Consider the following 26227-nt stretch of genomic DNA (forward strand, 5'->3'; position numbering starts at 1 on the left):
GCCCCGGCACTGCGTGACGCAGCTTCCCAACCCAAGCAAAGCCTGGAAGGGCAGAGGAGTCACAGAGCGGGGAGAGGAGGGTTTTTAGAAGGCTTTATTTGGAAAGTTACACAATAGGACTTTGCTGTTTAAAAAACAACCCCCAGCTTTAAAAAAATAAACCAGCGAATCCAAAGACACGTGAACAAACCAGCCCTGCTCGCAGATGAGCCACTGCCAGAGCAACTCCGTCTCTCATTCCCAGCCCAAAGCAGGCACTGCATGGAGCCCCATCCTTCCCAGCACGGGCTCATGCCCCAGCAAGGGGCTGCTTTGTTTGCTGCAGCAGGTCCCCAGGCAGGGACATCCCATCCCTCTGGCCTTCCTGCAGCTCAGGACAGGCACAGGGGATGTGGCAGAGGTGGCACCCAGTGCACTCTGCACTGTTTTCTCACTGCACCCCATGACCAGGATGGGCGAGGAAGCTCTGCTGCCTTCTGCCTCCCCAGGCGTGCAACCGTGTGCGTGGCTGCTGGAGAGAGCAATGTGGCGGGGCCAGAGCACAGGGGACAGGAAGCGAGCTCCTCGAGGAACGGGCTTAAGGCTTGCTTTGTTTTCCAGAGCAAGGGAAGGGGAAGCTCCTCTCCCACTGCCAGCAGAATTTCTCCATGTTTCTGAGCCACTTCCAACAGCACCTTCCGCAGGACACAGTGACAGTGGTCCCTGGTGGCTCAGGAAGTCTCTGCTGCCCGTGCCCAGGAGGACGTACCGAGTAGGGGGATGCAGCCCAAAGCCCATCCATCCCCTGCTAGCATGTCTGCAGCTCTCTGTCGTCTGCGAGGAGCTCAGCTGCTGCCTCCCGGCCCAGGTACCCTGCTGAGGCGGGGGCTGCAGCTCTGCTGCTAGTGGGAAGTTTGGAGCGGGTGGGGGTCCAGGACTCCTCCTCCCCTGTATCCTCCTGGGCAGGCTCTAGCAGCTCACACTCCACCTCGACGTCCTCAACTCCCTTCTCCCTGTAGAGTGGCACGGACTCCATCTCCAGCCCGTTCTCGAGGGCTCTGTGCTTCCCTCCCTGCCGGTACCACCTGCAGGCACCGGAGCTGTGACAGGTCAGGTCAAGCCCCACGTTGTTCCTGCTCAGGCAAACCTCCAGCATGTAGTAGAAAGTCCAGAACACAGCAAAGCATCCCAACAGCAGCAGGGTCTGCGGAGGAGGAAATCCTTTTAGACACAAAACCCTTCAACTACCCCACAGCTGCGCAGCGTCACCTGGCACATCCCACAGCAGAGGGCCCAGCACCAGCAGGACCCAGTGATGCAGGTTCTCCAGTGACTCCCTGGCCTGCCCCACACCTCCCAGCAGCCCATAGCAGGCTCACCTTGAGTGTGTTGGCTGTGATGGTGTAGTGCTGCTGCTCAGGGATCTCCAGACCCGGAGGGCAGGGCAGGGAGAAGTCACTGTTCAGGTACTGCCCACTCATGGCTTCTTCCAGCAGTCTGGAAGATAAAGGCACCCACTGAGGTGTGCTTCCCACAGGCAAGCATGACTCCAACAGAACATCTGACATGCTTGTGAAGGCTCTTGAGCACCTTCCACTCCACTGGGGGTTTTGCCAGCTCTGCAATAGGGCTCTTCTATGCAACCCAAGACCCGCCTCTGCCACCTATTGAGGGCAACCCTGTGCTAGGTGACAGCTGCTGAGCTGCAGCCCCTCTTCCTCACCCTGCCCTGTACATCATGATGGCACTGCTCCAGTCAAGCAGCTCCAGCTCAGAGACTTCTGTAACGTCCCTTAGCTCTCCAGCTCCTGTATCCCCTCTGAGATGGGGTTCTGGTCTCCTACCTCTGCCGCTCCTTCATCTCTGCTGGGGTCCAGGAGGAACCGTACAAGGTGAGCTGCCACTGCTTCAAGGTCCCAGGCCTCAGACTGTCATCTCCTGGGGAAGAAACAGGTTGGACCAGAGGGAACTCCCACTTGGCAATGCATCAGGCTAACCTACTACAGCCCAGGTGCTGGGCTGGCAGCTCCCCCGGGCACAATGGTACTGGTGCACAGCCTGGCCAAGTGGCTCTGAGAGGGGTTGCTCCTATCTCAGCCACAGTCCCAGCTGTTGTCCGAGAGCACCCCAGCAGCAGGACTCACCGGTGTCCCTGATGACCAGCCTGTACATGCCCTGTGCTTCCTCACCCCAGCATCGAACTGTGGAGAAGGTCCAGTCAGCAAAGCCGTTAGGATCCCTGCCAGAGAGTGGGAGAAACGAACCATGAGTTTGTAAAGCAGCCTGAGACACAGGGCTGGACACGGGCCCTGACTTCCCTGCTCGGGGCCAGATGGGCTGGGTGTCCTGCTCTGTGGTGTGAGCCTCTGTTCCCCCAGTGCTTACGAGTCCATGCTCCTGGTGGTTCCTATCAGGGACATCATGCCACTGGGGCAGAAGAGCCTGATCTCCAGGTTGCCGCGGCGGGGGTGCGTTATGGTGACAGTGACTGCCACGTGCTCCAGGGTTCTCATGCCAGAGAGCTGTAGGTCGGTGGTGGTGACTACAAAAGGACACAAACACTGATTGCTGCCTTCCCACCCGGAGCCAAGGAGGGTCTCGCTGGCATCCAGCTTTCTCCTGCCCTGACTCAGGGCCTGCAGGCTCATCAGCCCACCCAGTGTACTGTGGACACTGCAATGAAATAGCACCTTGCCCCTTATCAATCCATTCCCTCTGGATTTGTGTAAGCTTTCAGCAGCCCCAGAGGCTGCTTTGAACCAAAGCTATATAGGAGGTAGATGTGGAAAGAGGGTGAGAAACCTGGTATCCAGACTCCCTGTTCCAGTCTCAAACCATTCACAGCTCCACGGATGCTCACAGCCCTGAAGCCACTAATTATAGAAGAGGAAATCCTGGCACGCTTCAGAACAGGTTGTATCACGTGGCTCAGCCCCCCCCAGGCAGCCCAAGAAGCAGGTGGGCACTCTGCTGCCTCCTATAAAGGCACAGCAGGCACAGCCCAGGACTGCAGTGTGCTCCCTGAAGCCACATGGGGAAAGGGTTAACCTCGAGCCAGCCTGCAGCACCTGGGGGACCACAGTGCCCCTGGCTGCACATTCCTCTGCGCATACTTCTCCCAATTGCCTCTTTTTTGCCTCTTCCCAAAGCTGCAGCTGCTCAGCTTTCAGCTCATAATTCCATTTAGGGCAAAAGGAGCAGCTTTAGCCCTGGCCCTCGTCTCTGAGGCACAGCAGGGCTAACCCTGCTGCCAGACCCCTGCGGTCACTCTCTCACCCCTTGGGTTCTGCAGTGCTGGTGCCTGCAGGGCAGCCAGGGAGCCTGGCGACAGGACAGAGGGAGAGTGTGCAACCTGTGCCCCCCCAGCATCTCCCAGCTGGCCAGCAAGGAGGGAAGGGAGAGGATCAGCAGTGAGGTGCTGGGCCCCTGAGCTCCTCACTCCTTCCTGGGGGAACTCTGCCCTGGGGAACAGCCTCCGGCCACTGCCATCCCTCTGCCAGGGGCTGCAGCCAGGGCAGTTGGGGCATCAGCAGGGACCTGGGTGCTGCTGGGGGTGGGAAGGGTGCAGGGCAAAGCCCAGCTCTCCTTCCCACTGGTAGCAGCTTGAGCATTGCCTTGTTTATGTGGACAGCGGCCGGCCAAGTCAGGAGCTGGAGCATTACCTAAAATGGTCAAAGCCAGAGGAACAGGTCTGGCTGCTGCCCAGCGCAGCCCAGTGCACTAAAGCCCGTCTGGCCCTTCAGAGACATCAATCTATGGGATGGAGTTATCACAGGGAGCAGGCAGGGTGTGCAAATCAACAGAAACAGGTCCTCTGGGGAGGGGCATGTGGCACAGGGGTTGGAGATTCATGATCATTGAGATCCCATCCAACCCTGGCCATTCTGTGATTCTGTGGGCAGCAGAAAGAGACAGGGAAGGGGCCAGGCAGGCCAGCACTTAACCCTTGTAGGTGGCGGACAGGCTCTGAGGCCTCAGCAGAAGCACACGCTGCCACATGGCACCACACCTGCCCTTACCATTCCACGTGGCTTCCAGCTCCTGTGGCAGCAGAGGGATGCTCCTGCCTTCCTTCAGCACCGGGCTGACGTATGAGGCGAGGTATGGAACAGACTCCCAGATCTGCCAGGTGGAAAGCAAAAGGGCTCAGGAGGAGCCTGGTGACCCTGCATGACCACTTCCTCATCTCCCATCACTCTTGCTAGCCACTCATATCACCCCTCCTGTGTACAGATATGGGCCCAGCTTGCAAACTCAGGCAGTGACAAGTACTGCAGCGCTGGGGAAGAGTGCCCATGAGTCTAAGAGCAGAAGGAAAGGAACTGCCTGTGGGCTGGAGAGGTTGATCAGACTCGTGACTCCAGGAAAACAGCACCTCTGGTTTTGTCTCCATCACTTTGCGATGAGTGGCTTTGAGTAGTTACTTGGAGCTGTTATGTTTTTAGCAGCACAGCAGGATAGGGCTCAAAGCCCTGGGAGAAGAGCATACCATACAATCCCATGAAAAGTTGAGCATTGCTGGCAACAGGCAGCAGCCCTGCACTCTGTATGTGGGTGAGGATGAAGAGCCAAAGGGGAGTGCTCTGGTCTCCGTGCAACTGGTGGTATGAGGGAGTAGAGGTTGGGATGTCCCTGCTCTGACCACAGCACACCACAGAGGCCCCGGGACACAGAGCTGCCAGCTCAGAACGCCCCAGTTCTTTGGGGCATGACGCCCTCCCTGCAGCATGCTGTGCACGGGGAAGGTGCTGGGGCTGCTGACGAATCTCCCCAAGCCATGAATCAGAGCTGTCGTCTCCCACGAGCGAAAGTTCTCGCCCATGGCTATATATAGTTGTGAGAGAGCAGCAGCTCGGCAGCAGGTTTCAGGCACTGCCGAAAGCCTCATGACTTCATACCAAAAGCAGCCTTGCAGTGAGGGCCGGCAGGACGACAGCCTCGCTGCTGCCTGCACTGCAACAGCGTCACCCCATGCGCTGCCAGCACAGGGAACTGCCCCTGCTGCTGGGGTAGGTCTGCTCTAGGGGCCTCTGGAGCACACCTGGGACAGGGGCAGAATTACCTTGGCAGCGTTGACCAGCCTCCAGGCGTTGAGCAGGCCGAAGCCATGCTGGTGGCTGTGGCTGAAGCCGGCCCGGTTGACGTCCCACCTTGCGTGACGATCCTCGTACTGGAAAGAAATAAGAAGAACTCATTGCCTTGGGGGACCCTGGCAGCCCTGCAAACCCAGAGCAAATGAACTGGGTCTGAAGGAAGGGAGGCTCAGAAATCTCCTGCACAGTGGGGAGGCAAACCTATATGGCCTCATTAGAAAGAAACGGGTTGACCTTTGCTTGAAACAAGTCCCAGGACAAACAGGCTCCCCAGCTCCTCAGAAAGGAAATCAAACAGCACAAAAGGGCACAAATGCCTCTGCTCTGAAACATCCCAGCTGCTCCTTTCTCCCTGCCACCCAAGCCACGGACTGTGGAATGGCAGAAGCCTTGGGGAGAAGAAACCTAGTCCTTTAAATCAACAAGATTCAGGCCAGAAGGATCTGTATTCCATCATTTATCAGGTTGTACTGCTCAGGCAAAGCTGGCCTGAAGTTGTGGAAAACATTGCCCTGTGCCAAAGTGAGTTTCCTCTTAGATACAGCATGAGCTGGACATAGATTCCTGCTCCCTGGAGGTTGTGGAGGAGCCCTGTCCTTTGGAATCAAAAGCTCCAACAGTTCCCACTCCAGGTTTCTGCTGGGAGCTCCACCATGTCAGCAGGAGCTGGGCTGGAGTCAGGGCCGTGCAAAAGCAAAAGCAGTGTTTGCCACTGAGCTCTCTGTTATGTCTGTTTCCAAGAGCTCAGCTCTCTGGAGAATACAAGGAAAGGCTGGAGCAGGACAGAGCTCCTCGCTTCCCCGCTGCACAGCGCTGGGTGGCACATTGGGGACGTGTGTCAGGCACTGCGTGCTCACACAGCCCCAGGATCTGCGGGCGAGGATCGGCGAGTGCGTGGAAGACCTGTACAGATGGAGGCACTCCTGGAGCAAATACCCCATTTGTTACCGTGACAGTGGAAAATGCCTCTGCTGCATTCCTGGAAGGAACGTGGGGTGAGGGGAGAAGGCCATCCATTTGCTGGGAGCCAGACAACTGAGAGATTTATATAGGGGCAGACAGACATAAACAAGAATGTGCGCTGCAGGACCATGGCTATCCTGAAGCATCCTTGGAGGGAAGTTGTGGGAGATGCAGCAGGAGGGAGGGCTGCTGGCTCACCTTGGTGGCTGTGAAGACGATGATGTGCTGCACATCTCTCCAGGTGAGGCACGGCCGCACCTGCAGCATCAGAGCAATCATCCCTGCAGCAAGCGGAGCTGCAGCTGACGTCCCTGTGTGGCCTTCTGTGCATCCTGTGCCCTTCTGCAAGTCCCAGTCTGTCGTCACCTTCAGAGACAGAGGAGAGATGCCTCCTGTCACGCCAATCTTTGCCACGCTGCTGTGGCTGGGCTAGGAATGGGAGCAACTGAGTCGTGCTCTTGTGCCACCTGTTTCATGGCTCAGCCTGAGACACAACCACTAGCCCTGGGGACACAGGACAGTGGCTCAGTTGCTCTTGAGGGACATCCAGAGGTCAGCACTGCTCCTCACACTACAGATATAGGCAGAGGCTCTGGGGCTCTGCACTGTGCACAGCTAAGAAATGAGCAATGCTTAAGCACAAGAGGCCAGCAGCTGTGCTCCTGGCAGAGAAGGCAGATGTGGAGAGCTTGCAAAGTGAGAGCAGCCCACGGGCACTATGTGGAAGCAAGAGCCCTAATTTACTGCATGAGCACCCCCAGCAGCGTGCAGGATGGTGCACGCAAGCTGGTAGGTTTTCTTGAGGGCCCTGCAGTGTTGATCTATTGCTTGTACAACAGCAGTACTGATGCAATTGCTATTGCTCTACCACAAGCCTGGTGAGGAAGAGAAGATCCCTCAAGGGCTTGTTGGGAACATGAAGAGGGGCTCAGAAAAACTGGGAGTGGCAGAAAGAGCCAGGCATGGGCTCAACTGGCCAGCCCCCTCCTCCAGTGCCAGGGTCCACTGGGACACCAGATTATTCTTTGCTCAGGATGGTGAAAACCTTTTCCACCCTGGGTGTTTGTGCCTGGGCTGAGCAGACTGTCCCAGGAAAGGAGGAACCAAGCCAGCCCCTGCACCACTGACGCCATGGCAGTTACAAGCAGGCTTTGTGCAGCCAGGAGTGCAGAGAGAGTTCCTCTCTCTCAGGTAGCCAGCCCAGCCACAAATGTCTGTTAAACTCCATCCATCTCAGGTGAACGGATGGGAAAGCATTTTGGCATCAGGATGCTGGAGCAGGAATCAGAGCATGACACACAGGCAGGGAAGAGCAGTGCCCCACCACTGCCGAGCACCACGCAGTGCCCCAGCACGAACACAGCGTGCCAGCGCCAGCATCCAGACTCCAGCTCCCCACATACAAGGCTTTTACACAAAATAAGAGAGAAAAATCTTTGTAAGCCTGAGGACTCGCCCTTCAGAACACAGATGTGGGGAGCTGGTCCTAAGCCTCCCTGCCTGCATCAACCACCGCTAATCCGCCTGTCTCCAGCAGTCTCTTCCGCACCAGCAGTTTCCCCCCCAGCCAGCAGGCAGGAATTTGCAGAGCACAAGCTTTCCTTCTCTCTGTGGTTGCTGAGATCAGGCTCAGAGACAGGAGGGGCAGCCAGAGATCCCATCATCCTCCCTCAGCCTCGACCAGAACAACAACAAGAGCGGGGCAGCAGCAGGGGGAGAGGGTCAGGGATTAGTTGCTGAAAAGCCTGCAAACATTTCCCAGGCAGCTCCTGGCCAGGCCTTGGGTACTGAAACCAGTATGAGATGGCTTCAGTTCACCTCCCTGGGGGCTCTGGGAGGTGACATCTCTCAGCTCTGCTCCCATGCATGAAAACCTTCACTGGTCATAAACAGGCACACACACACCACGCTCAAATGCTGCAATTAGGACCCAAATACCAATTTGAACGAGCTGATTAAGAGGGAAACTATTTATAGGGAACTCAAACTCAACATAAAGACTCCTGGGATGCCCTTGTTTCAGGGATAACGCATTGCAGTTGTAAAGCAAAGAATGCAGATAGCTTCCTTTGGAGAGGGGGAGGATCTGGGCCTGAACTAAGCAACATGGGGAGAAGCTCAAGGCAGATACAGTGCTTGTGTGACTCTGGCTTATCCTCCCTGCTGACCACGCTGTAACCCCAGAACCACAGGATGCCTGCAGAAGGATCTTACTGGGCTTTGCAGGAGCACACAGAGCCTCAAAAGAGGCACTGGGAGGTTCCCAAATTATGCCATCTCCTTGCAAACTGCAAATGTCTGTTTCCCTCTGCTCTCAGCAGGGAGACACACTGCACTGCCAAGAGCTGCACTTTGTGTTTCCTTCTGTGTTTGACGCCATACCATTCTGTCAGCTGTTAACAACTTCAGTTAGCACTCGGACACTGCACGTCCTACAAAGAACACCCTGAGCAGCATAAACTTTCAGTAGGAAATACAGCTCGTGCCAGAAGCTGTATTAAATTCTTCCCATTAAGGAAACCACACAAAGTTTACAGACTGGTAAAAGAAAAAAGCCCAGCAGATGGCTCAGAAGTTAACCCTGACACCACCGAAGCACAGTTACAGGGCACTTAAGAGCAGGAGACTATAAAAAGGGGTGTGCAGGTTTTAACAAGAAAGGGGCTCACAGAGGAGCAGGCACATCAATGCAAAGAAAAAGGATGGCTCTGTCATACTTTGTTCCCAGGCTCTGCACAGCCTCTCCTTCTGGCTCCTTGATGGAATACCAGCCGCCACATCATTGTCATTATGTATTAAAAATGAAGGGGCATCTGAGACCTGCAAAGCTACCTCACCACCAGAAGGCTGTGGGCAGCTGGACATAAACCCAAAGACTTGTAACTCAAAGTACAGCAGCTCCTGTGCAGAGTACAGACCTTACTTGGCTGCTGTTGCCTTGTTTCCTAGCATCAAATTTCCAAACCAGCATGGGACAACTCAAGTTATTTCTGATACTAAAAAAAATGAGCTCCATTCTGGGTTTTACTTTCCCTGCTGCATGAGCTGAGTCACTGCTCTGGGCAGATTGTGCCATGCTCAAGTAAGTGAGCGAGATCTGCCCTCGTGCTGGACCATGAGAGGAGCTGCACAAGGGCTTGTGAGTCTCAGCTAGGCAGCTAAGAAGCCCAGGCTCTCCCATTCCCTGTGCTCCTCTCCCAGGCTCTCCCTGTTCTCCCAGTTTACCCAACATGTGGTCAAGCCTGTTTGACAAGTCCAGATTCAGCACCTCTCATTCAGGCACAGAGCCACAGCCACACTTCCCTGCTCGTGGGATCATTTCTCTTCTGCCTGCCCTGGGAATGGGACACCCCAGGATGGCTTGGGCTTTGCAGCTCCTGGTGGCACCACAGAACAGAGCCAGCACACAGCCATAGGGGTTGGTTAGCCTGACAGCTCCCTGAGTGCATCTCTGTCCTGGTATGAACGTGCTGGGTCAGGCCTGGGGCTGGTAAAAACAGGCCTGGCTGCTTGGCTTGGGGAAAAAGGACATTTTGTTGACAAGAAGTCGTTTTTTGGCGAAAAAAGGAAAAGCTGATAAAAATATTCAGAAAAAAAATATTCAGCTGGGAAAGGCACATGTGCCGGAACAGAAGAGCTGTGGCCAAGCAGCTTAATAAGACCAGTGTTGCTCCTGGCTCTCCATGCAGAACAGAAGTGGCAGGACATGATGCAGCCACAGCAGACACCCCACCTCCACTCTGGCCCCTGCCCTCAGGAAAGCCCACAGGGCTCCAAGCTCCATCCCTGCTGCTCAAAAGGGGCACACACAGATGGGATGCAGCTTGTTTTCCAGCTGTCACTGAAGGAGCTCCTGGTGACATTCCCAGAGACACAGTGCAGAGGAATTTCTCAGGGGTCACCCAAGTGCCCCCTGTCCCAGAAGATGCCTCTCCCTGCAGCTCCCAGCAGCACAGGGCAGGAGATAAGACAAGGCAGTCCCCGTCCCTTTTGGATCCTGCCTGCAGTTGAGGAGGCAAAAATGATGCAGGCAGGATCTGCACCTGGGGCCAGGAACACAGTGTGCCCAGGGAACAGCCCAGCTGGGAGAGGGCCACAGCACTGCAAGTTACCCGCTGACAGACAGTGACAGCGCCGGGAACAGCTAGAAACAGGAATCTCCTGCTCAGACCACTATTTATGCAGGACCCAGCTAAAAAGCACAATAATTCCCTGCCTTGCAGCTGCGTGGTAGTTGGAAGAGACAGAGCCTTGTCCCTGGTCTGCGCTGCACTGCGCATTACAGCCCTGCAGCTGGCAGAGCCCAGGGGAAGACATGTGCCTCACGTGGTACTCACGATGCTCCTCATCATCTTGTCCCCACCGCTGAAGGTCACGGCCAACATGGAGGCACACTCCTCAGCATAGAATGGCATGGAGCCCATCTCATCCACTGCACCTGGAGGAAAGCAAAAGGCAGCGGCCATATGGAACCTGTCTCACTTTAACCACTGAGACTGCAAGGTGATGAGCCCCTGAGGACCTGCTCTGCTGGCTGTGCTTCTTCCACATCCCCATCTGCTACCATGGTCTATAATTGCGGGTGGACTCCTCCCTTCCCCAGACACAGAGGAAGAAGGGGAGGGCAGGATGGTTGCCTTGCTGCTCTGCAATGTCTGCTGCTCCAGGCAGATACCTGGTTTTGTCAATAACAAGCCATGAGCACATCCTAACCCCCCAGAGCTCCGGGTGCAGAGGTGGACAGGAGGAGGGTCAGGCCATGGTGCATATGGCTTCCTAGCCCTGCATGCTCTCCCTCAGCACCAGGACAGCTTTCAGTGCAAACACTGCCAGCAGAGACAGAGCACTGACAGGGCCTGCTCCTGGGAGCTGGGGAAGGAAACCAGACCCAAGCCTGTATTTTTCCAAGCCTGGAAGATTTACAGGAAAGGCAGCCACTAAAAACAACCTTTCACGGTGCTTAATATTAAACAGCTTTTCTACCCCCCATGTAGCTTCAGGCCACAAGAAAATGGATTAGCTGTTTCTTTTCTAACACACATAGTGGGAATGCTGCGTTTCAAGTCATTCCCCAAACACGGCAGCATGGGTTTCACAGCCTGGGTGATGGAAATCTGAATGCAGGCAACAATTTCTCCTTCCCTGGGAAAGAGCAAGACAGAAGACATGTACACTCACCTATTGTGACAGTGTAGATGGAGTTGGCATACCCATCATAGTTGCAGTTGTCGTTGTGCTGCCCTCCATTGCCACTGGCCACCACAAAGATGCTCCCGAAGCCCCTGCGGCCGGCTATCACACCGTGCTGCAGGGCAGCCTGTGGAGAGGGGACAGTTCTGCAGGTGCTGCCTTCCCCAGCATCCTGCTGAGTGAGGCTCTCTGCCCCTCTACAAGGCCTCAGCCCTGACGTGCACCTGACACACTGTGCCCCAGAGCTTCCTCCTGCAGTATTTGCATGCAGCGGGAGAACAAACTGCGTAACTGGAAACAATTTGTCACCTCAAGCTGATACCCCAGGTGTCAGCATTGCTCTGAATGGCACAAAACAGCTATCTCATGGTCAGAAAAGTACAGCAGGAGGCTGCCAAGCAAAAGAGAAATTAAGCAGAACCACATCCTGCAAGCAACACGGAGTCAGTTTTGGGGCTCCTTGCAGCAAGCCCTCACTGCAGCATCCTGCAGCAGAAGCTGTTTGCAGGCAGCTGTTAGTGCTAGGAATGCCTGGTCTGAGCTGAGAGCTCCCTGAGCATCCCTTGGTTGCAAAAAGGAGTCAGAATAACACCACAGGTTGCAAAACAGTACTTTCCTGCTACAGCCAGCCTCTCCTTGGAAAGCTCATCCAGCACTGCCTGAACACTGCCCTCCCACAGCAACGTCACCTCTCCCCACCACACAAACGTGTAACACCTCTACTGGCAGCAATGGGAGCCAACAATTGTGCGTTGCACCACAGCAACACCCTGCCCTGCCTGCTCAGGCAGGAAAAAAGCCACCAGCACTGCAGGGCCAGGCCAGGGGCGACCCGTGCTGCTGGAACTGCTTTGTACCTTTCCCAGCTGATGGGGGCCATCCACAGTTTTCCCATCATCATCTGGACCCCAGCTGCAAAGAGAGACACTGTGATGTAAGAGGAGTCACAGACAGCAACACTTCCTCCCGTTATGGTTTGCCATCAGAAGGAGCTACATGGTGTTGGAGTAAAGCAAAGAAAGCCTCCCAGCTGGAGGTGATGCAGGCTCACCTGCAGCTGTAGATGTCATTGATCTGATAATGCTTGTTGAAGGCGATGGCCTCCATGCTGTCAGTGAGGGGCCCATCCAGCACTCGGATGCCTGCAGACAGAAGACAATGAACGTGACAGAAGGGGATCAAAGCAAGCTGTGTAAACAGCACGCACAAATTCCTCAGCAGGTTCACAGGAGGGATGCTTCCACTCCCAGCCTGACTGAACCAGATCTCCTGAAACTATAACCAGGATCAGTCTGCAGGGGCACACTGAAGTCAGGATCTGGAACTGCAGACACATCCTCATGCTCAGTTCCACATCCTGTGCCAGACACGGCTTTTCTGCTAAGTAAATACTCCAGTCCCACGGCCAGATTCGAGTTGGTGATAGGGAAAGGACAACTGAACACCCGTTAGACTCACTCCTCGGTGCTCCAGAACATCCTTGCCCAGAGCACTGCTCCAGGTTATTGCTTCTTTTCAGGGTTAGTCCCTGCCTGGAGCAATTACTTCCCCTTCCAGGCCACCAAATGGCCAGGCGTTGCTTTGGGATGGGTGGCATGCTTGATGACTGAGGAAAGGGTACAAGAGACGTAAGACACCTCAATTACTGTGCTCAGGACCTCTTCAGCAGTATAAACAAAAGCTCAAAGCTGAGTTTTCCTTGACCCTAACCCTTAATAACTACAGTTTTACATCATAGTTTCGGCTGGCAAAGAATGTTACAAATGGAAACCAGGCACACACCTCAATTAAGACTATTTATAAACAGTACAACTGCCCACCCATCTCAGCTCCTGCCCGGCACAGTGCATGTGGCTTTTTACTGTCACATCTGAGCCTTGCTCTGTGGAGGAGCTGAGCAGCCCAGCTAGGGATGAGCTGGCTCCAGCACTTCCATGCTGCTGTGGCATGTCTCCCTGTGCCATCCCAGAGCTCAAGGCTTTTCTCCTGCACTCACCCTGCAAAGTCAGGCACATATTTGGAGAGCCAAAGGTCAAAGAAATGCTGGGTTCTGCCCCAGTGAGCTCGAGTTAACCCCTTCCTACTGCTGCATTCACAGTGCTACAGTTAAACTACTGAGTTGACCTCTTCTCCTACCAGAGTTCCACCAGTAGTTTCTGTTTGCAGTCCCTTTGGCAGGTTGGAGACTGGGGCTGTGCTATGACCCACAGGCTGCTCTGGAAGCATCCCAATGGGGAACCACGAGCAGAGCAGGGGCATGGAACTACGTGCAGTGGCCTGGGAAGCTCTGTGCCTCCTGGACCCTGCTGGCACCCTTGGGCCCACCCTGTTCCCCAGCAGGGCTGTCACAGGAGGCTGGTGCTTGTCACAGGGAATGTGGCACCATCTGCTGGGTGTGGAGAGAATCACTCAGCAACGCTGCCAAGGATGTCAGGCATAGAGATCTCACTTCCCTCTGCAAAGGAAAGTGAGAGCTCCAGAGACAACCAAAGCACATTTCCAGCTTTGCACAAGGCAGATGCGCAGCACTTTGCACCCAAGGGGAATGCGGCGTATTCGGAGACATTTGCTTTCCAACGCCTCCAGATGCAGCCTGTAGCTCTGCACTGGACTGGACATCTCTGTGCAGCGTGGCACACATTTGCTTAGCTGTGTGGTGAATATTGTGGAAACTCCCAGCACACAACTAGTGCACTGTCAGGCCTCTCTGGAGAGGAGCTGAGGAAGAGCTGAGGAAGAGCTGAGCCCTTACCTCTGAGGAAGGAATCAGTCTCAGCAAGCCCTGCCTGGTTCACAGCCACCTGGGCTGAGCCACCTCTCGGGGGGGCCGTGCCCCAGCAGCACGTGCGGAGAGCAGAACACTCAGTACACAGCTTTGCCACAGCTTGCACCTACCTGCAATGCGGCTCCCATAAGCAACTCCCACCGTGCAGAAGCTGTTGTTGGGCACAGCAGCGATCTCCCCTGCGCAGCGAGTGCCGTGGTGGTTGCCGTTCTCTTCGTCAGGGTGAGGCATGGGGTCGGGGTCATTGGAGTTCAAGTCATAGCTGCCTTCTGGGCTCTGAAAACAGAGCCATGGTCACAACTCAGAATCACAGAATCACAGAACGGCCAGGGTTGGAAGGGACCTCAAGGATCACGAATCTCCAACCCCCTGCTGCATGCAGGGCCACCAACCTCCACATTTCATAGCAGCCCAGGCTGCCCAGGGCCCCATCCAACCTGGCCCTGAACGCCTCCAGGGATGGACGGGGCATCACAACCTCTCTGGGCAGCTGTTCCAGCACCTCACTGCTCTCATAGCAAAGAACTTCTCCTTGACATCCAACCTCAATCTTCCCTCAACTTAAAACCATTTCCCCTTGTCCTGCAGTTATCTACCCTTTCAAAGAGTTGATTCCCCTCCTGTTTGCAGGCTCCCTTTAGGTACTGAAAGGCCGCAATGAGGTCACCCCGCACCCTTCTTTTCTCCAGGCTGAACAAGCCCAGCTCCCTCAGCCTGTTGCTGTGGGGAAGTGCTCCAGCCCCCTGATGAAATCTGTGGCTCTGGTCTGGACCCTCTCCAACAGCTGTCTGCCTTTCTTGTACTGGGAGCTCCGGACCTGGATGGGGCCTCACAAGGGCAGAGTAGAGAAGGACAATCACCTCCCTGGCCCTGCTGGCCACCGCTCTTCTGATGGAGCCCAGGATACTATTTGCTTTCTGATCTGCAAGAGCACGCTGCTGGCTCATGTTCAATCTTTCATCCATCAGGACCCCCAGGTCTGCAGGTCTGCTCTCAAGGACCGCTCCTTCCACTCCGTATAAATGCCTGGGATTCCTCGGGCATCTGCTTTCACACACGAGCAGACACCACCAGGGCGTCCCAATGCTCAGCCACCTGCCCACTGTCCCTCACACCCACAGTGCCAGCACTCACGTAATTTGGCTGTATGTCCTTGATGGTGTGCTCCACGCCATCGTCCACCACCACTACCGTCACACCGCGCCCCGTCACGTTCCGCTCCCACACGCCGGTGACGTTGATGTCCTTCCCGGGGCTCTTGCGGTTGTTCTGAGCAGCAGAAAGGACAGTGAGAGCAGTGCATGAGGAAGAGCAGCAGCGCATCAGCCCTGAGAGCAGGAACCTTTTGCAAAATTACAAAGTGCAGGACCAGGGTGAGTGCAGGGAGGTGTCAAGGACAGTCACTAAGGATTGGTTTTACACAGCCAGCGTGCAACAGCCGCTCAGCCACAGAACAGAGCACCAGCACTGCACAGGCAGCACCGGATGCACAGACAGCTGCTGCTTTGCCCATGTGACTTCTCACTCGTAACCACACAAAGGGCTCCATGTTGCCATCAGGGCAGAGGCAGAAAAACCACTCACCAGATGCCACTGCTGGGGGTATTTGGGATCATTAAAGTGCAGGCTGCGTTTGGAGCGCTTCAGAAGCTTCTGTTCCGAATGCCACCGCACGCTGTCATGCTGTGCAAACAAAGTGTCCACTGATCTCCTTATTGCTTCGGGTTCGGGTGCCGGGTGGCTGTCGGGCCGGTAGGAGAAGAGGTAATGGCCCTTGAGCTCCCCGATGCGGCCCATGTTCACCAGCCCCGCGGTCTGGGCCAGCAGCTCCGCCCGCTGCTCCAGTTCCTCCTCCGGCACATCCAAGCTGACGGCCCACGCCAGCTCCCCGTGACCACGGGCCACACTGTGGCCATCATCGAGCTCCATGCTGCGGCTCAGTCCGTGGGGCAGCAGGAAGGGGATCCAAGCAGCGCCCAGCCAAAGGCACGTGTGGATGCAGCGCACAGCCTGCACTCCTGCGCTCCATCGCGGCGACCTCCGCTCCCGATGCGGCATCAGACAGGCAGGCTGGAAAAGAGCCAAAAAAGGCAAATACTGATGACAAAAAGGAACAGCGACTAAAAAGAGGAACGGTGAGACCTGTTTCCAGCACTTCCAGTGCAGGTGCCACAGTCCCAGACAGTGCCGGTCCCTGGCACTGTCACAGAATCACAGAATCAGAGAATCACAGAATGGCCCGGGTTGGAAGGGATTGTGAAGCTCCAACCCCCTGCCACGTGCATGGCCACCAATCTCCACGTTTAATACCAAACCAAGCTGCCCAAGGCCCCATCCAGCCTGGCCTTGAACACCTCCAGGGGCGGGGCATCCACAGCCTCTCTGGACCTCTCTGGGGTCCCTTCCAACCCTGGCCATTCTGCGATTCACATCCCGCACTGCCAGGCCCCGAGCAGGGCAGCGCCCAGCCCATCTCTGCCCTCTGCTGTAGGAAAGCAGCAGGGAAAACCCACCTCACCGGTCGGACACCCGCTTCACCCGTAGGCTTCGCTGCCGGCCGCCACCCAGCGCACCCAGCGCTGCCGGGCCGCACCAGGTTAAAGTCCAGTCCAGCCCTGCGCCCTGCGCTCCGGCCGCCCTCTCCATACGGCGCGGCCGGGCGGACGACCACCCTGCCCACGGCCCGCCGCTCCCCGTCCCCCGCGGACGCCCTGCCGGGCCCCAAGGCGATCCCGCAGCCCGGTCCCGCTCACCCCGCATGGGCCGCCGGTGCCGCTCCGCCGCCGGATGCCGCGGCTTCTGACAGCGCCGTCACGTCCGCGCCCGCCCCTCCGCGACGCGACCTCCGCTCCGCAAGGGGGCGCCGTCGCCGCGGGCGCTTCCGGCGGCGGCCGGAAGGGGCGGGGCGGGGCGGGCTGTACGCGGGCCGAGCGGCGCCGCTCCGGGCCCAGCCGCAGCCTCCGGTCGGGTCGCCATGGCGCTGGAGCGGGCGCAGGCCGAGGGCCCCGCCGCCGCGCCGCCCGCCAGGTAGGCCTCGGGGCCGGGCGGAGGGGCCACGTCGCGGCTACGGCGGCGGGTGACCTGTTTGTTTCGCACAGCCTCTCCGCCCCGGAGAGCCCCGGCGAGGCGGCGCCTGGTGGAGAGGCGGAGTCCGCGGCCCTCCCCGGTGAGGCGGCGGGAGGCGAGGGGGAGCGCGGGCCGGGCGGCGGCGCGGAGGCCGCGGGGCAGAGCGAGGGGGCGGCGGAGGAGGACGAGGCGGAGGAGGCGAGCGTGAAACCCTCGCAGAACATCGCGGTGCAGGTGGGCACGGGGCGGCGGGGAGAAGCTCCGGGGCCGGGGGTGTAACGGGGGTTGGCGGTGAGGGGCTTCCGAGGCGGCTTTTAAGTAAAGGAGTGAAGCGATGCGTTGGCGGGGAGCGACCCCTCGCGGGGCTGAGCCGTTGCTTTGGGACGCCTCCGGCGCTGGAGGTGACTGGGGGAAGGCCGGGGTGTTTGCGAGGGTGTCTGATGGGAGCCGTCGCCCTTTACAGACTGACTTCAAAACGGCCGACGCGGATGCGAACACGGATCAGGACATTGAGAAGAACCTGGTGGGTACTGAAGCCCTGTGGTAGGTCGGGGTTCTGCTGCTCCTGGCGATTTGTACCTTGCAGCTCTGGGAACTTGTGGGTGCTCAGAAAGTTCTCGTGGTGCTTTAGCAGTCAGCAGCATGACCTGAGTTCTGAAAGGCTGCAAAGCAGTGGTGGTGGGGGTAGCATCTGTGGGACCTGGTAGCTCTAATGTGTCTTATGTATGAGCAAGGAAGATCATCTTGGCAGTTCAGTGAGTAAGGGCTGTGAATCTCGGTCTGTTTCTGGCTCCGCATTAAGTGAAACGCTGCCGGTTTGTTTCTTTCTAAATATCTTGTTTATTTAAAAAATAAAAAGGAAACTATCAAAAACATTTCCTTCCACCACTCACTGCGTTTTCACTCATTTGCCTATCAAGGCATCCCAGGGCATTTGAAAATGCTCTCAGGATGTCCTATGGTGAAACTGTAGCAGTGTATAGGAGGTAGCTGGAGGCAGGGTTGTTCATGGCACTCGGCATCCTGGTGCTGCCTTCCCTACCCTTCCCACAGGATGTTTTTTTTCCCCCTTTAAATACCATCTTTGGCTTCCTGACCTGTCCTCTTTAGAAGAGGAAATGTAGCTCTGGCTGCAGCTTCAGGCAGCGCTGCCATTCATTTTCTCTGACCTCCAGAGTGTGAGCTTTGGTGGTGGGAGTCACTGAGCCGTACTTCTGCACAGATTAAGCCTTGGCATCTGCTGGGCTTCTATGTACTGTTCTGCTGAGTTTTCCCGTTTGCGTCCACGCTCTCTGTGGTGTGATGGAGGGGAAAGGTTCTCCTTGAATTTCTGCTCTCTGCTGCAGGACAAAATGATGTCTGAGAGGGCTTTGTTAAAGGAACGGTACCAGGAGGTGTTGGACAAACAGCGGCAAGTGGAGAACCAGCTGCAGGTGCAGCTCAAACAGCTCCAGCAGCGGAGGGAAGAAGAGATGAAGAACCACCAGGTAATTAGCAAAGTCTTCTTTCTGTTATCTGCCCATAGCAGTTTTGTGGTTGAGGTGGGCTGACCTGGGCCTGTGCTGAGGGGCACAGTGAGGTGCAAAACATTGTAAGAAGTGGCAGCAACCTGCACCATGGCACTTCTCCCCTTGTATTATAAGTGTGTTTCACAGCATTAAGGATTGATTCCTGCTCAGATCTGGGTGTTGAGGGTTTAGAACTGTGAAGCATCTTGCATGTGTGTCTGGTGGTCTTACAGCATCTCTCTAACACATGCAAGAGTTTTTTTTCCACATGGAAACTGGTGGGGAGAGTGGTGTGAAGTGGGAATTATCTCCCTGCCTTTATTTAGATGTCTCTAGTTGTTGCCAATGGGTCCCAGGCTTGAATGAGTGATTGACAGCTAGCTGTGTGGGGCCCAGGTTAACACAGAAGGAATCATGGGTGGCTCATCAGCTAGAACTTGTCCTTGTAAGGGGACAGGAGAACCTGCAGTTCTGACCTTCTGTCTGTCTCCTGGGTTGCCTTACGATAAACTCATGAACTAAAAAGAAAGATTTTGATGTCTGTAATCTTATAACCTCTCCAAGTTTGTTAAGAAAACAACGTCTTTATAAATAACAAAAGCCATTTCTTGAGGATTTTGCTCTTTACTTGCTTCTGCTCCTATAGGAGATTCTGAAAGCAATTCAGGCCGTTACGATCAAGCGGGAAGAGACAAAGAAGAAGATGGAGAAAGAGAAGAAGGAATTCCTGCAGAAAGAGCAGGATCTGAAAGCAGAAATTGAGAAACTCTGCGAGAAAGGCAGAAGGTACTGGCATGAACAAGCAAGCCTTTTTTTAGGAAGGAAGGCATAATTGAACTCTGCTGTACACAGACTAAGTAAAAGAGGATTGCTTTCAACCTTTGGAAGTGTGTTTCTGTGAGCATGCAAACGTGGTCTCACAAAGGAATTTTGAGCTGGATGTGGTGGTTGTACCTGTATGTGCAGACAGAGCTCGGCAGCTCCGCTGTGCTCTGTGTTCTGTCTTTCAGAATGCAGAGCCTTTCAGCAGGAGGCAGGACAGGTCATTGGCAGTGCCTTGTTTCCTGTAGTAAATTTCAGTGTTTCCTGTTGTAAAATTCCTATTTTCTTGTAAATTTCCTGCTCAAATACTCTGCCTGTGCCTGATGGTTCGGAACACACTGCACAGTCATGCTTTGCTTTCAGGTAGGCAGCTTGCTCTGTGCAAAGAATCGTGCTAGATTCACAGGGGTTCTAAAGCAGGCAAAGGGCTTCAGGTTCCTCTGAATGGTGAATTGGCATTTTTAGGGAGCCGTTCTGGGATGTCTCAGAGATCTGACTTCTTAATTTGAGGGCTCAGTAACATTTTGGAATAAAGCTGCTTTAGTAATGGCTCTCAGCACTCAGCTCCTTTCCCCCTGCATGAACTGTGGCAAACGTTGTCAGAGAGGCGCAGTTCCCTGTGGTGGATCCTGGATAAAAGCCACAGTCTGTGCTCACTGCTGTGATACAGCAAAATTTTTGCTCTTGAGGATGGCAGTGGTTGCTTTCAAACATGGGAGGTGTAGTTTGGTCTCCAGAGTTGTGGCATTGAGCACACAGCTATGCAGATGCACAGCGTGAAGGTGAGACGCGCACACCAGTGGCTGTGTGCTGACAACTTGCAGGAGGTGACTCCATCTGTTCTTTGTGTTCATGCAGGTTGCTGAAGGAGCAGGAGGAAAAGGAAAACAAGATTGCTTCTTTGATTGCAGAGCAGTCTGATGAAAAGTAAGGCTCTTATCTGTTACCTGATTAATGTTGTTGAATGTTCTTGTACTGGTCATTTTGTCTCGGAGAGCCTTGTGGGATAGGCTGGAGGTAGTGGTCTAACAATGCTCCAGTTATGTATTGTAGAGGTTTCATCTCCCCTTCCAGCAGGTTTTGCTCACAGCCTCTGGATTAAATCCTCTGATCCTGCTCTCAAGGAGGCTCCTTGATACTTGTGGCATAAAGATCCCACGAGACTGGAATTTATGCCTAATGGATTGACTCAGCTTGTAGCTGCTACTTCTGACTGAATTTCAGCTTCCCAAAAATCAGGCAAATCTATTTCTTCGTGCTGTTTCCTACAGCTGCCCAACTACTTCAAACCTTTCAGGTTTAAAGCATTTCAGGTATTTTAGTGCTGCACAGAGAAGTTCCAAACCCAGTCGCAGGTGGAAAGGGCCATCTTCCTCCTTCAGGACTGGAGTGTGTTGGTTCTGGGAAGCAACCTGAACTGTGCACCGTTCTCTGGAGCTGGCCAGAAGTTTGCTGAAGGGAGGGAGTTCTTTCCTGCCCTCTCTGCTAAGCTGTACGCTTGTGTTTGCACTGTATTTGTTTGCCGCTCTGCAGCGCTCACTCCTGGGATTCTGACTCACACAGCCTTGGGAAATGTGACTGATGTCACGGTCTGGAAGCTGCCAATGCTCCACAGTTCCACTCCGTCAGGAGTTGCAGGGATCAATTGGCTTTGTGGGAGTTTGTCAGATCTCTTCTTTCAAGTGATTCCAGTGCTGGAGCAGAGTCGTTCTGTTTCTGTCTGCAGGCAGCTATGGGAGATGGAGCTAGATAAGCTGAAGAACCAGCACAATGAAATCAACAGGAACATCCTCGAGGAGACAGAACGGGCCTGGAAAGCAGAGGTTAGTAGGTGACTTCTTCCTCTTCAGCTGGTTTGCAGGTGTCTTTTTGAGATTCTGGATCATTAATGACAGATTCTGTGAAATTAAGAGCAGGAAGGCAAGAAAAGAGTTAAGCAGATGTCAGTGCAGTAAACATTAGTTGGGATTGATGCCCCTGTGCATGCAGTGTGGTGCTTAGTGAAGAGATCACAGTCACGGTATTGCAGCAGGAAATGAGGGCATAAGAAACTGCTTTCATGTGGGGCCCTGTGTGCTAGATCCTGTCCCTGGAGAGCCGAAAGGAGCTGCTGGTGTTGAAACTAGAAGAAGCAGAAAAAGAAGCAGAGCTGCACCTCACCTACCTCAAGTAAGTCCCTCAGAATTGAAAGGGTAATTTGAATGTACCTGTGTGCCTAACTCCTCTTCCTCTGCTTGCTCTGACAGTTTGACTGGAGTGGTTCAGTTTCCTTTGTTCATCTAATGTGATTCAGTGATGTCACGGGATGGAGCTGTTTGGCTGTGCTTAAATATTTCCTGTTGCTGCTCATCTGCTGTGTAGGCACAGTACTGATTGTAGTGTTTGTCTGTGTGCACCAGATCAGTCTGTACTGTGGTAGCACCATGCACTGTTGTAGGGCTCCTCCCCTGGGTTTGAGCTTTTTTTCCTCCCCAGCCAGAAGAGGGGACCCCTGTTAGGGGAAAGCAGAGGGATTTGGGGAGTTAGTTGCTTCCAGCTGCTTCTGCTCTGCTGCCAGTGACACAGCATGCTTGCAAGAGGGAACGTTAAATTGTTCTTGCAGGTCTGCACCACCAACACTGGAGACCATGAGGCCAAAGCAGGAGTGGGAGATGAGGCTGAACAGGATACGAATGACGAAGGAAAGTGTCCGAGTAAGTTCCTGCAGGCAGCTCCCAGCTTGGGTGTGTGGTTCATGTTGGTGCTTCTTCACATGCTTAGCTGCAGCTCTCTTTGGGAGAACAGTAAGACCAGCAAAGAGGTTTGTGTCCCAAGGCGTAGCACAGTCAGTCAGCATTTGTGAGCAGCTGCAGAGCTCTGCCTGCGTCCAGACTCAGACTGGATAAGCCATGTGGATACGAAAGCAGTGTGTTGGGTTAATAACAGAGGCAGTTACTCTCTTTCTCCTTCCAGGTCCTTTCTCATTCTCTTCAGTCCTGCAAAACCAAGCCATGTCTGCTTTGGGGCCTGCAACCATTCTGGGGCTGAGTGCTTTGTTGAGGCAACAGTGCCAGGGGAATTTGCCTGTTCTAGGAATTTGGAGCCCCAAAATTCCTTAGCCAGAGGCTTTGATAAACACGCCTGTTTTCTTTTCTCTCTTCTAGGACCAGTTCAATGACCACATTCAGATGGTGAGAAATGGAACGAAGCTGAGCAGCCTCCCACAGATCCCAACCCCAACATTGCCACCTCCACCCTCAGAAGTGAGTGCCTCTCCAGTCCAACAAATACAAGCTTTGATTGCTGTGAGGCTCTGGGAATAGCCTGTTTGCTGGCTTGTGACTGCCAGTGTCTGTGCTAAGTCCGTGAAAGGAGACTCTGTAGGACTGTGCTTTTTGGAGCTCTCTGCTTGTCCTTTGAGGCAGCTGTCTGCCTGGGCTCAACTGCTGCCCCTGGTGAGAATGGGCTGCATGGCCCTCACTTGCCACGAGAAGCGTAATGGCCAGTGGCTGTGGCTCAGCTCAGCTCCTGTCTGGCTGGGGAGGAAGACGCTCAGCTGTGCTTTGAGATGGACTTACTCTAACCAGCCTTTTCTTCCCCCCTTGTTTTTCTTTCTCAGACAGATTTCATGCTGACGGCATTCCAGCCCAATCCATCCCTTACTCCCAGGCTCCCATTTCCCATAGGACCGGTTCCTGTTCCCATGGTCATGCCAAGCGCTGATCCTCGGGCGCTTTCCTTTCCTCTCCTGAACCCTGCAATCTCCAGACCCAACCAGCCTTCCCCACCGCTGCCTGCATCCCAAGGAAGAAACAGCCCCGTCGTGGCATCGCTTATTGGCCCACACAGTCCTCACATGACTCCTGCAGCCTCCATCCCTCCTCCACCGGGTCTGGGAGGAGTTAAGGTCACTCCGGAGTTTCACAGGTCACAGCCAGCAGATAAGCTGGAGAAGCTGCTGGAGAAGTTGTTGACTCGATTTCCCCAGTGCAACAAGTAAGTGTCTCATGGTGTTCTTCCCTGGGAATGAAAACATGTGGGTGAGGTGCGGGCTGGGATAAGGGGAAGTGAAGCTTGTCTGGAGAAATAAGGGAAGCTTGAAGACAAGGGGTGGCTGCTCTCTGTCAGTAAGAAAGACTTGGAGCTTTAGTTAAAAGACAGCACTGAGACCTGAAAGCAGCCAAGAGCTCTGCCTTCCTCTGCTGAGGTGCTGCACCAGGTGGGCACTGTCTTTTGCTCCAGCTGGGATTTCCCTCACTTCCTGCTGTTTCAGGGACAGAAGCTCAGCATGCGATGCATCTCATTTGGATGATTGAGAGCACATGTTCCTGTGCTGTGATACAGCCTTCCCCTGGTGCTGGGGGGCTGTCTCACTGTTGTGGGTCTTTTGATGGAGGGCTCCCCTCTGGGGAGATGCTTGGCTCAGTGGTGGCGGGTGGGAGCTCTGAGCAGGCTGCTGTTCTGCAGGGCCCAGCTCACCAACATCCTGCAGCAGATCAAGACTGCTCGGAGGACGATGGCGGGTCTGACTATGGAGGAACTGAACCAGCTGGTGGCAGCCAAGCTTGCGGAGCAGCAGGAGCGGGCAGCAGCTGGGGCTCAGGTAGGATTGTTGGGGTGGTGCTGGGGGCCGTGCCGGCTCCTGGTGGGGGGCTGCAGGGAAAGGGAGCCTGGGTGGCAGAGAGAAGCGAGCAGCTCCTGTTCCCTGGCTCCCTGCAGACTGAGCTGAATGGGGGCCCACTGGTGGGACCACACAGAGCTCAAGCTTGGGTTGTACATGCTAGGGGAGCAATTTTTCCCAAAGGTAACTCAGCAGCATGGCTGTCCTTTTCTTCTGCACATTTCTGATGTCTTCTTTGCCTTCCCACAGCCTCTCGGTCGGATCAGGGCCCCCATGTTTTCTGCTCCACTGCCTCAGATCAGCACGCCAATGTTCCTGCCCCCAGCCCAGGTAGCTTACCCAGGAACGGCATCACATGTAAGATTTTGTGGTTTTTCCAAGTGCACTTCACCATCTCCAGGGAAAGCCAGCTGGAGAGGGAGCCCTTCTGAGAAGTGGCCAAAGGGATGAGCTGGTGGAGCAGGGAGCTCTCTTTCTCCTCACACAGCTGCTTAGGCTGGTGGGTTAGAAGGGACGGGTTGGAAGCGTGGGTTCTTCTGTGCTCTGCATCAAAGGAGGAGAGAAAATGCTGTGGGATTGGTGTGCAGAGGGAAGAGCTGGGCAAACTGGGGCCCCTTGCAAGACTAGTAGCTGCAACACTGAATATGTGTGTGTCTATCTGTGTAGTTCAGCTGTCTGCTTTGTGTTCTCTTGCTGTTCGACCCAGACCCCAGCTGCCTGTAAGCTATGTCTCATGTGCCAGAAGCTTGTACAGCCCAGCGACCTTCATCCCATGGCCTGCTCGCATGTGCTGCACAAGGAGGTAAGTCCTTCCTTGCTACGTACATCTTCTGTGTTCCTTAATTATGGTTCCCAGTGCAGATTCCTCTCCTGGGTCCCTGGGTGTATGTAGTGAGTTCCTGTTGTATGGAGACTTTGCCAGGAGAAAGGTACGATCAATCCATCGACTTCTCTGTGTCCTATCACTTCGTGCTCTTAGCTGGGCCACCCTGGCCACCATTTGCTGGTGGCTTTAAGAACAAGGCTATCTTTATTCGGCCTTGGAGCTTGTGCTCATTTTTAGGAGGGTTAAATCTTGGCCTTTTGCATTCCTGGAGGAGGAGAGTCTGGGAGGTTATAGAGCACAGGGCGATGGAGAAGGCTTGCACTCACCTCACTGCTGGTGCACAGCAGGCCTGTGCACAGGAGCTCGGTTGAAAAGGGCTCCCCAGTCACAGTGACCTTTTGACCGAGCTGTTCCTAAGGAGCAAACAAGCCATCCCATAAAATGGATGCCCTTTGCCATCGCTTCTGGAGAAGTAACGCCACGTTCACAGCACCTTTGAGTTGTGCCAGTGGCTCTTGACTAATTCTCTTTCTTCCAGTGCATCAAATTCTGGGCACAAACCAACACAAATGACACTTGCCCCTTTTGTCCAAGTCTCAAATGACGGCTACTCGAACAAAGTGGTCCCACGGGAGGAGTTGCTGTGAATAGACAGGATCAGTTCTAAGATTTCTACAGTTCTATATTTATACGACCATGTATACACATGTACATTTTTATTATATAGGTAATGTGTGTATAGAAAGTCTGTATACATACAAATTCATAAATAAAGTGTGTATATTATGCAGTGATTTGGTGCTGCTCCTTTTTCACCTCGCTGTGTGAAAGCACAACCTGCCTGCAGGGACTCGCTTCCCCTCACTGGGATGTCACACGTGCTGTGCCACATCCGCCTGCTGCTCCTTGTGCGTGCTCTGAGCAGTTCCCCTCCTAGCAATGAACAGATTGCAGATGAGAAGCTTTTGGTTCTTTTTATTTTCTTTAATGTAATAATTTACTGTGTTAACATTCATTGTTCTTACACAGACAATAGGTTACAGAGTACCGGAGTCTATAGCGACAGCCTGCCCTAGCCATCCCCAGCCCTCCTCCCTCTGGGCAGAGTTCTGCACACGCTTTCTCCTGGTGTTTCCCGTTGTAGTTTTGGGTCCTGGTGAGGGAGCACTGGGCAGCAAACAAATTTGGCTGCACTGCAGCTCAGGATAACCAACCAGTTGCGGTTCCTCGGATCCCCTCTCCTGTACTTTCTGCTAAAGCCCGGGCTGATGCACCAACCCTTTCTCCGTGGATTTCAATGAGATTACAAGGTGCTCAGCACCACTTAAAATCTTGTACTTATTCTGTAGGTTTTTTCCTTTTTTTTTTTTTTTTTTTTTTTTTTTTTTTTTTTTT

The 26227-nt window shown here is 54.5% G+C and overlaps 2 protein-coding genes across 2 annotated transcripts; one reads left to right on the plus strand and one right to left on the minus strand.

Annotated features, from left to right (window-relative positions):
* Positions 1–79: 79 nt before the first annotated feature.
* On the minus strand, positions 80–16825 carry PCSK7 (proprotein convertase subtilisin/kexin type 7). The gene is made up of 16 exons (XM_042882365.1): positions 16764–16825; positions 15595–16080; positions 15145–15279; positions 14121–14286; positions 12277–12367; positions 12083–12137; positions 11214–11352; positions 10373–10473; positions 6234–6401; positions 5042–5149; positions 3999–4101; positions 2365–2521; positions 2124–2218; positions 1824–1917; positions 1359–1476; positions 80–1183 (listed from the first exon to the last, which is right to left on the minus strand). The coding sequence occupies exons 2-16, from the start codon at positions 16066–16068 to the stop codon at positions 788–790; spliced, it is 2400 nt and encodes a 799-aa protein (XP_042738299.1). The 5' UTR covers positions 16069–16080; positions 16764–16825; the 3' UTR covers positions 80–787.
* Positions 16826–16984: 159 nt separating this feature from the next.
* On the plus strand, positions 16985–25626 carry RNF214 (ring finger protein 214). The gene is made up of 15 exons (XM_042882245.1): positions 16985–17037; positions 17109–17310; positions 17540–17599; positions 18423–18563; positions 19231–19370; positions 20265–20333; positions 21133–21229; positions 21487–21575; positions 22009–22099; positions 22550–22648; positions 23005–23381; positions 23853–23988; positions 24256–24363; positions 24713–24808; positions 25371–25626. Exons 1-15 carry the CDS (start codon positions 16985–16987, stop codon positions 25434–25436), a joined length of 1824 nt encoding a protein of 607 aa, XP_042738179.1. The 3' UTR covers positions 25437–25626.
* Positions 25627–26227: the final 601 nt, after the last annotated feature.

This window comes from Lagopus leucura, unplaced genomic scaffold (genome assembly GCF_019238085.1).
Source record: "Lagopus leucura isolate 7727_CA_CO unplaced genomic scaffold, USGS_WTPT01 Super-Scaffold_100034, whole genome shotgun sequence".
NCBI lineage: Eukaryota > Metazoa > Chordata > Aves > Galliformes > Phasianidae > Lagopus > Lagopus leucura.

Excerpts from the sequence above, each read along its gene's own strand:
- PCSK7 (XM_042882365.1), bottom strand. The coding sequence starts at position 16,068 with ATGCCGCATCGGGAGCGGAGGTCGCCGCGATGGAGCGCAGGAGTGCAG. Across the intron at positions 2,522-3,998 it reads GCTGGAAGCCACGTGGAATG|TCACCACCACCGACCTACAG; the intron begins GTAAGGGCAGGT and ends GTCCTTTTGTAG. Across the intron at positions 2,219-2,364 it reads ACCACCAGGAGCATGGACTC|GGATCCTAACGGCTTTGCTG; the intron begins GTAAGCACTGGG and ends ACTCTCTGGCAG.
- RNF214 (XM_042882245.1), top strand. The coding sequence starts at position 16,985 with ATGGCGCTGGAGCGGGCGCAGGCCGAGGGCCCCGCCGCCGCGCCGCCC. Across the intron at positions 22,100-22,549 it reads TGACGAAGGAAAGTGTCCGA|GACCAGTTCAATGACCACAT; the intron begins GTAAGTTCCTGC and ends TCTCTCTTCTAG. Across the intron at positions 23,989-24,255 it reads GGGCAGCAGCTGGGGCTCAG|CCTCTCGGTCGGATCAGGGC; the intron begins GTAGGATTGTTG and ends GCCTTCCCACAG.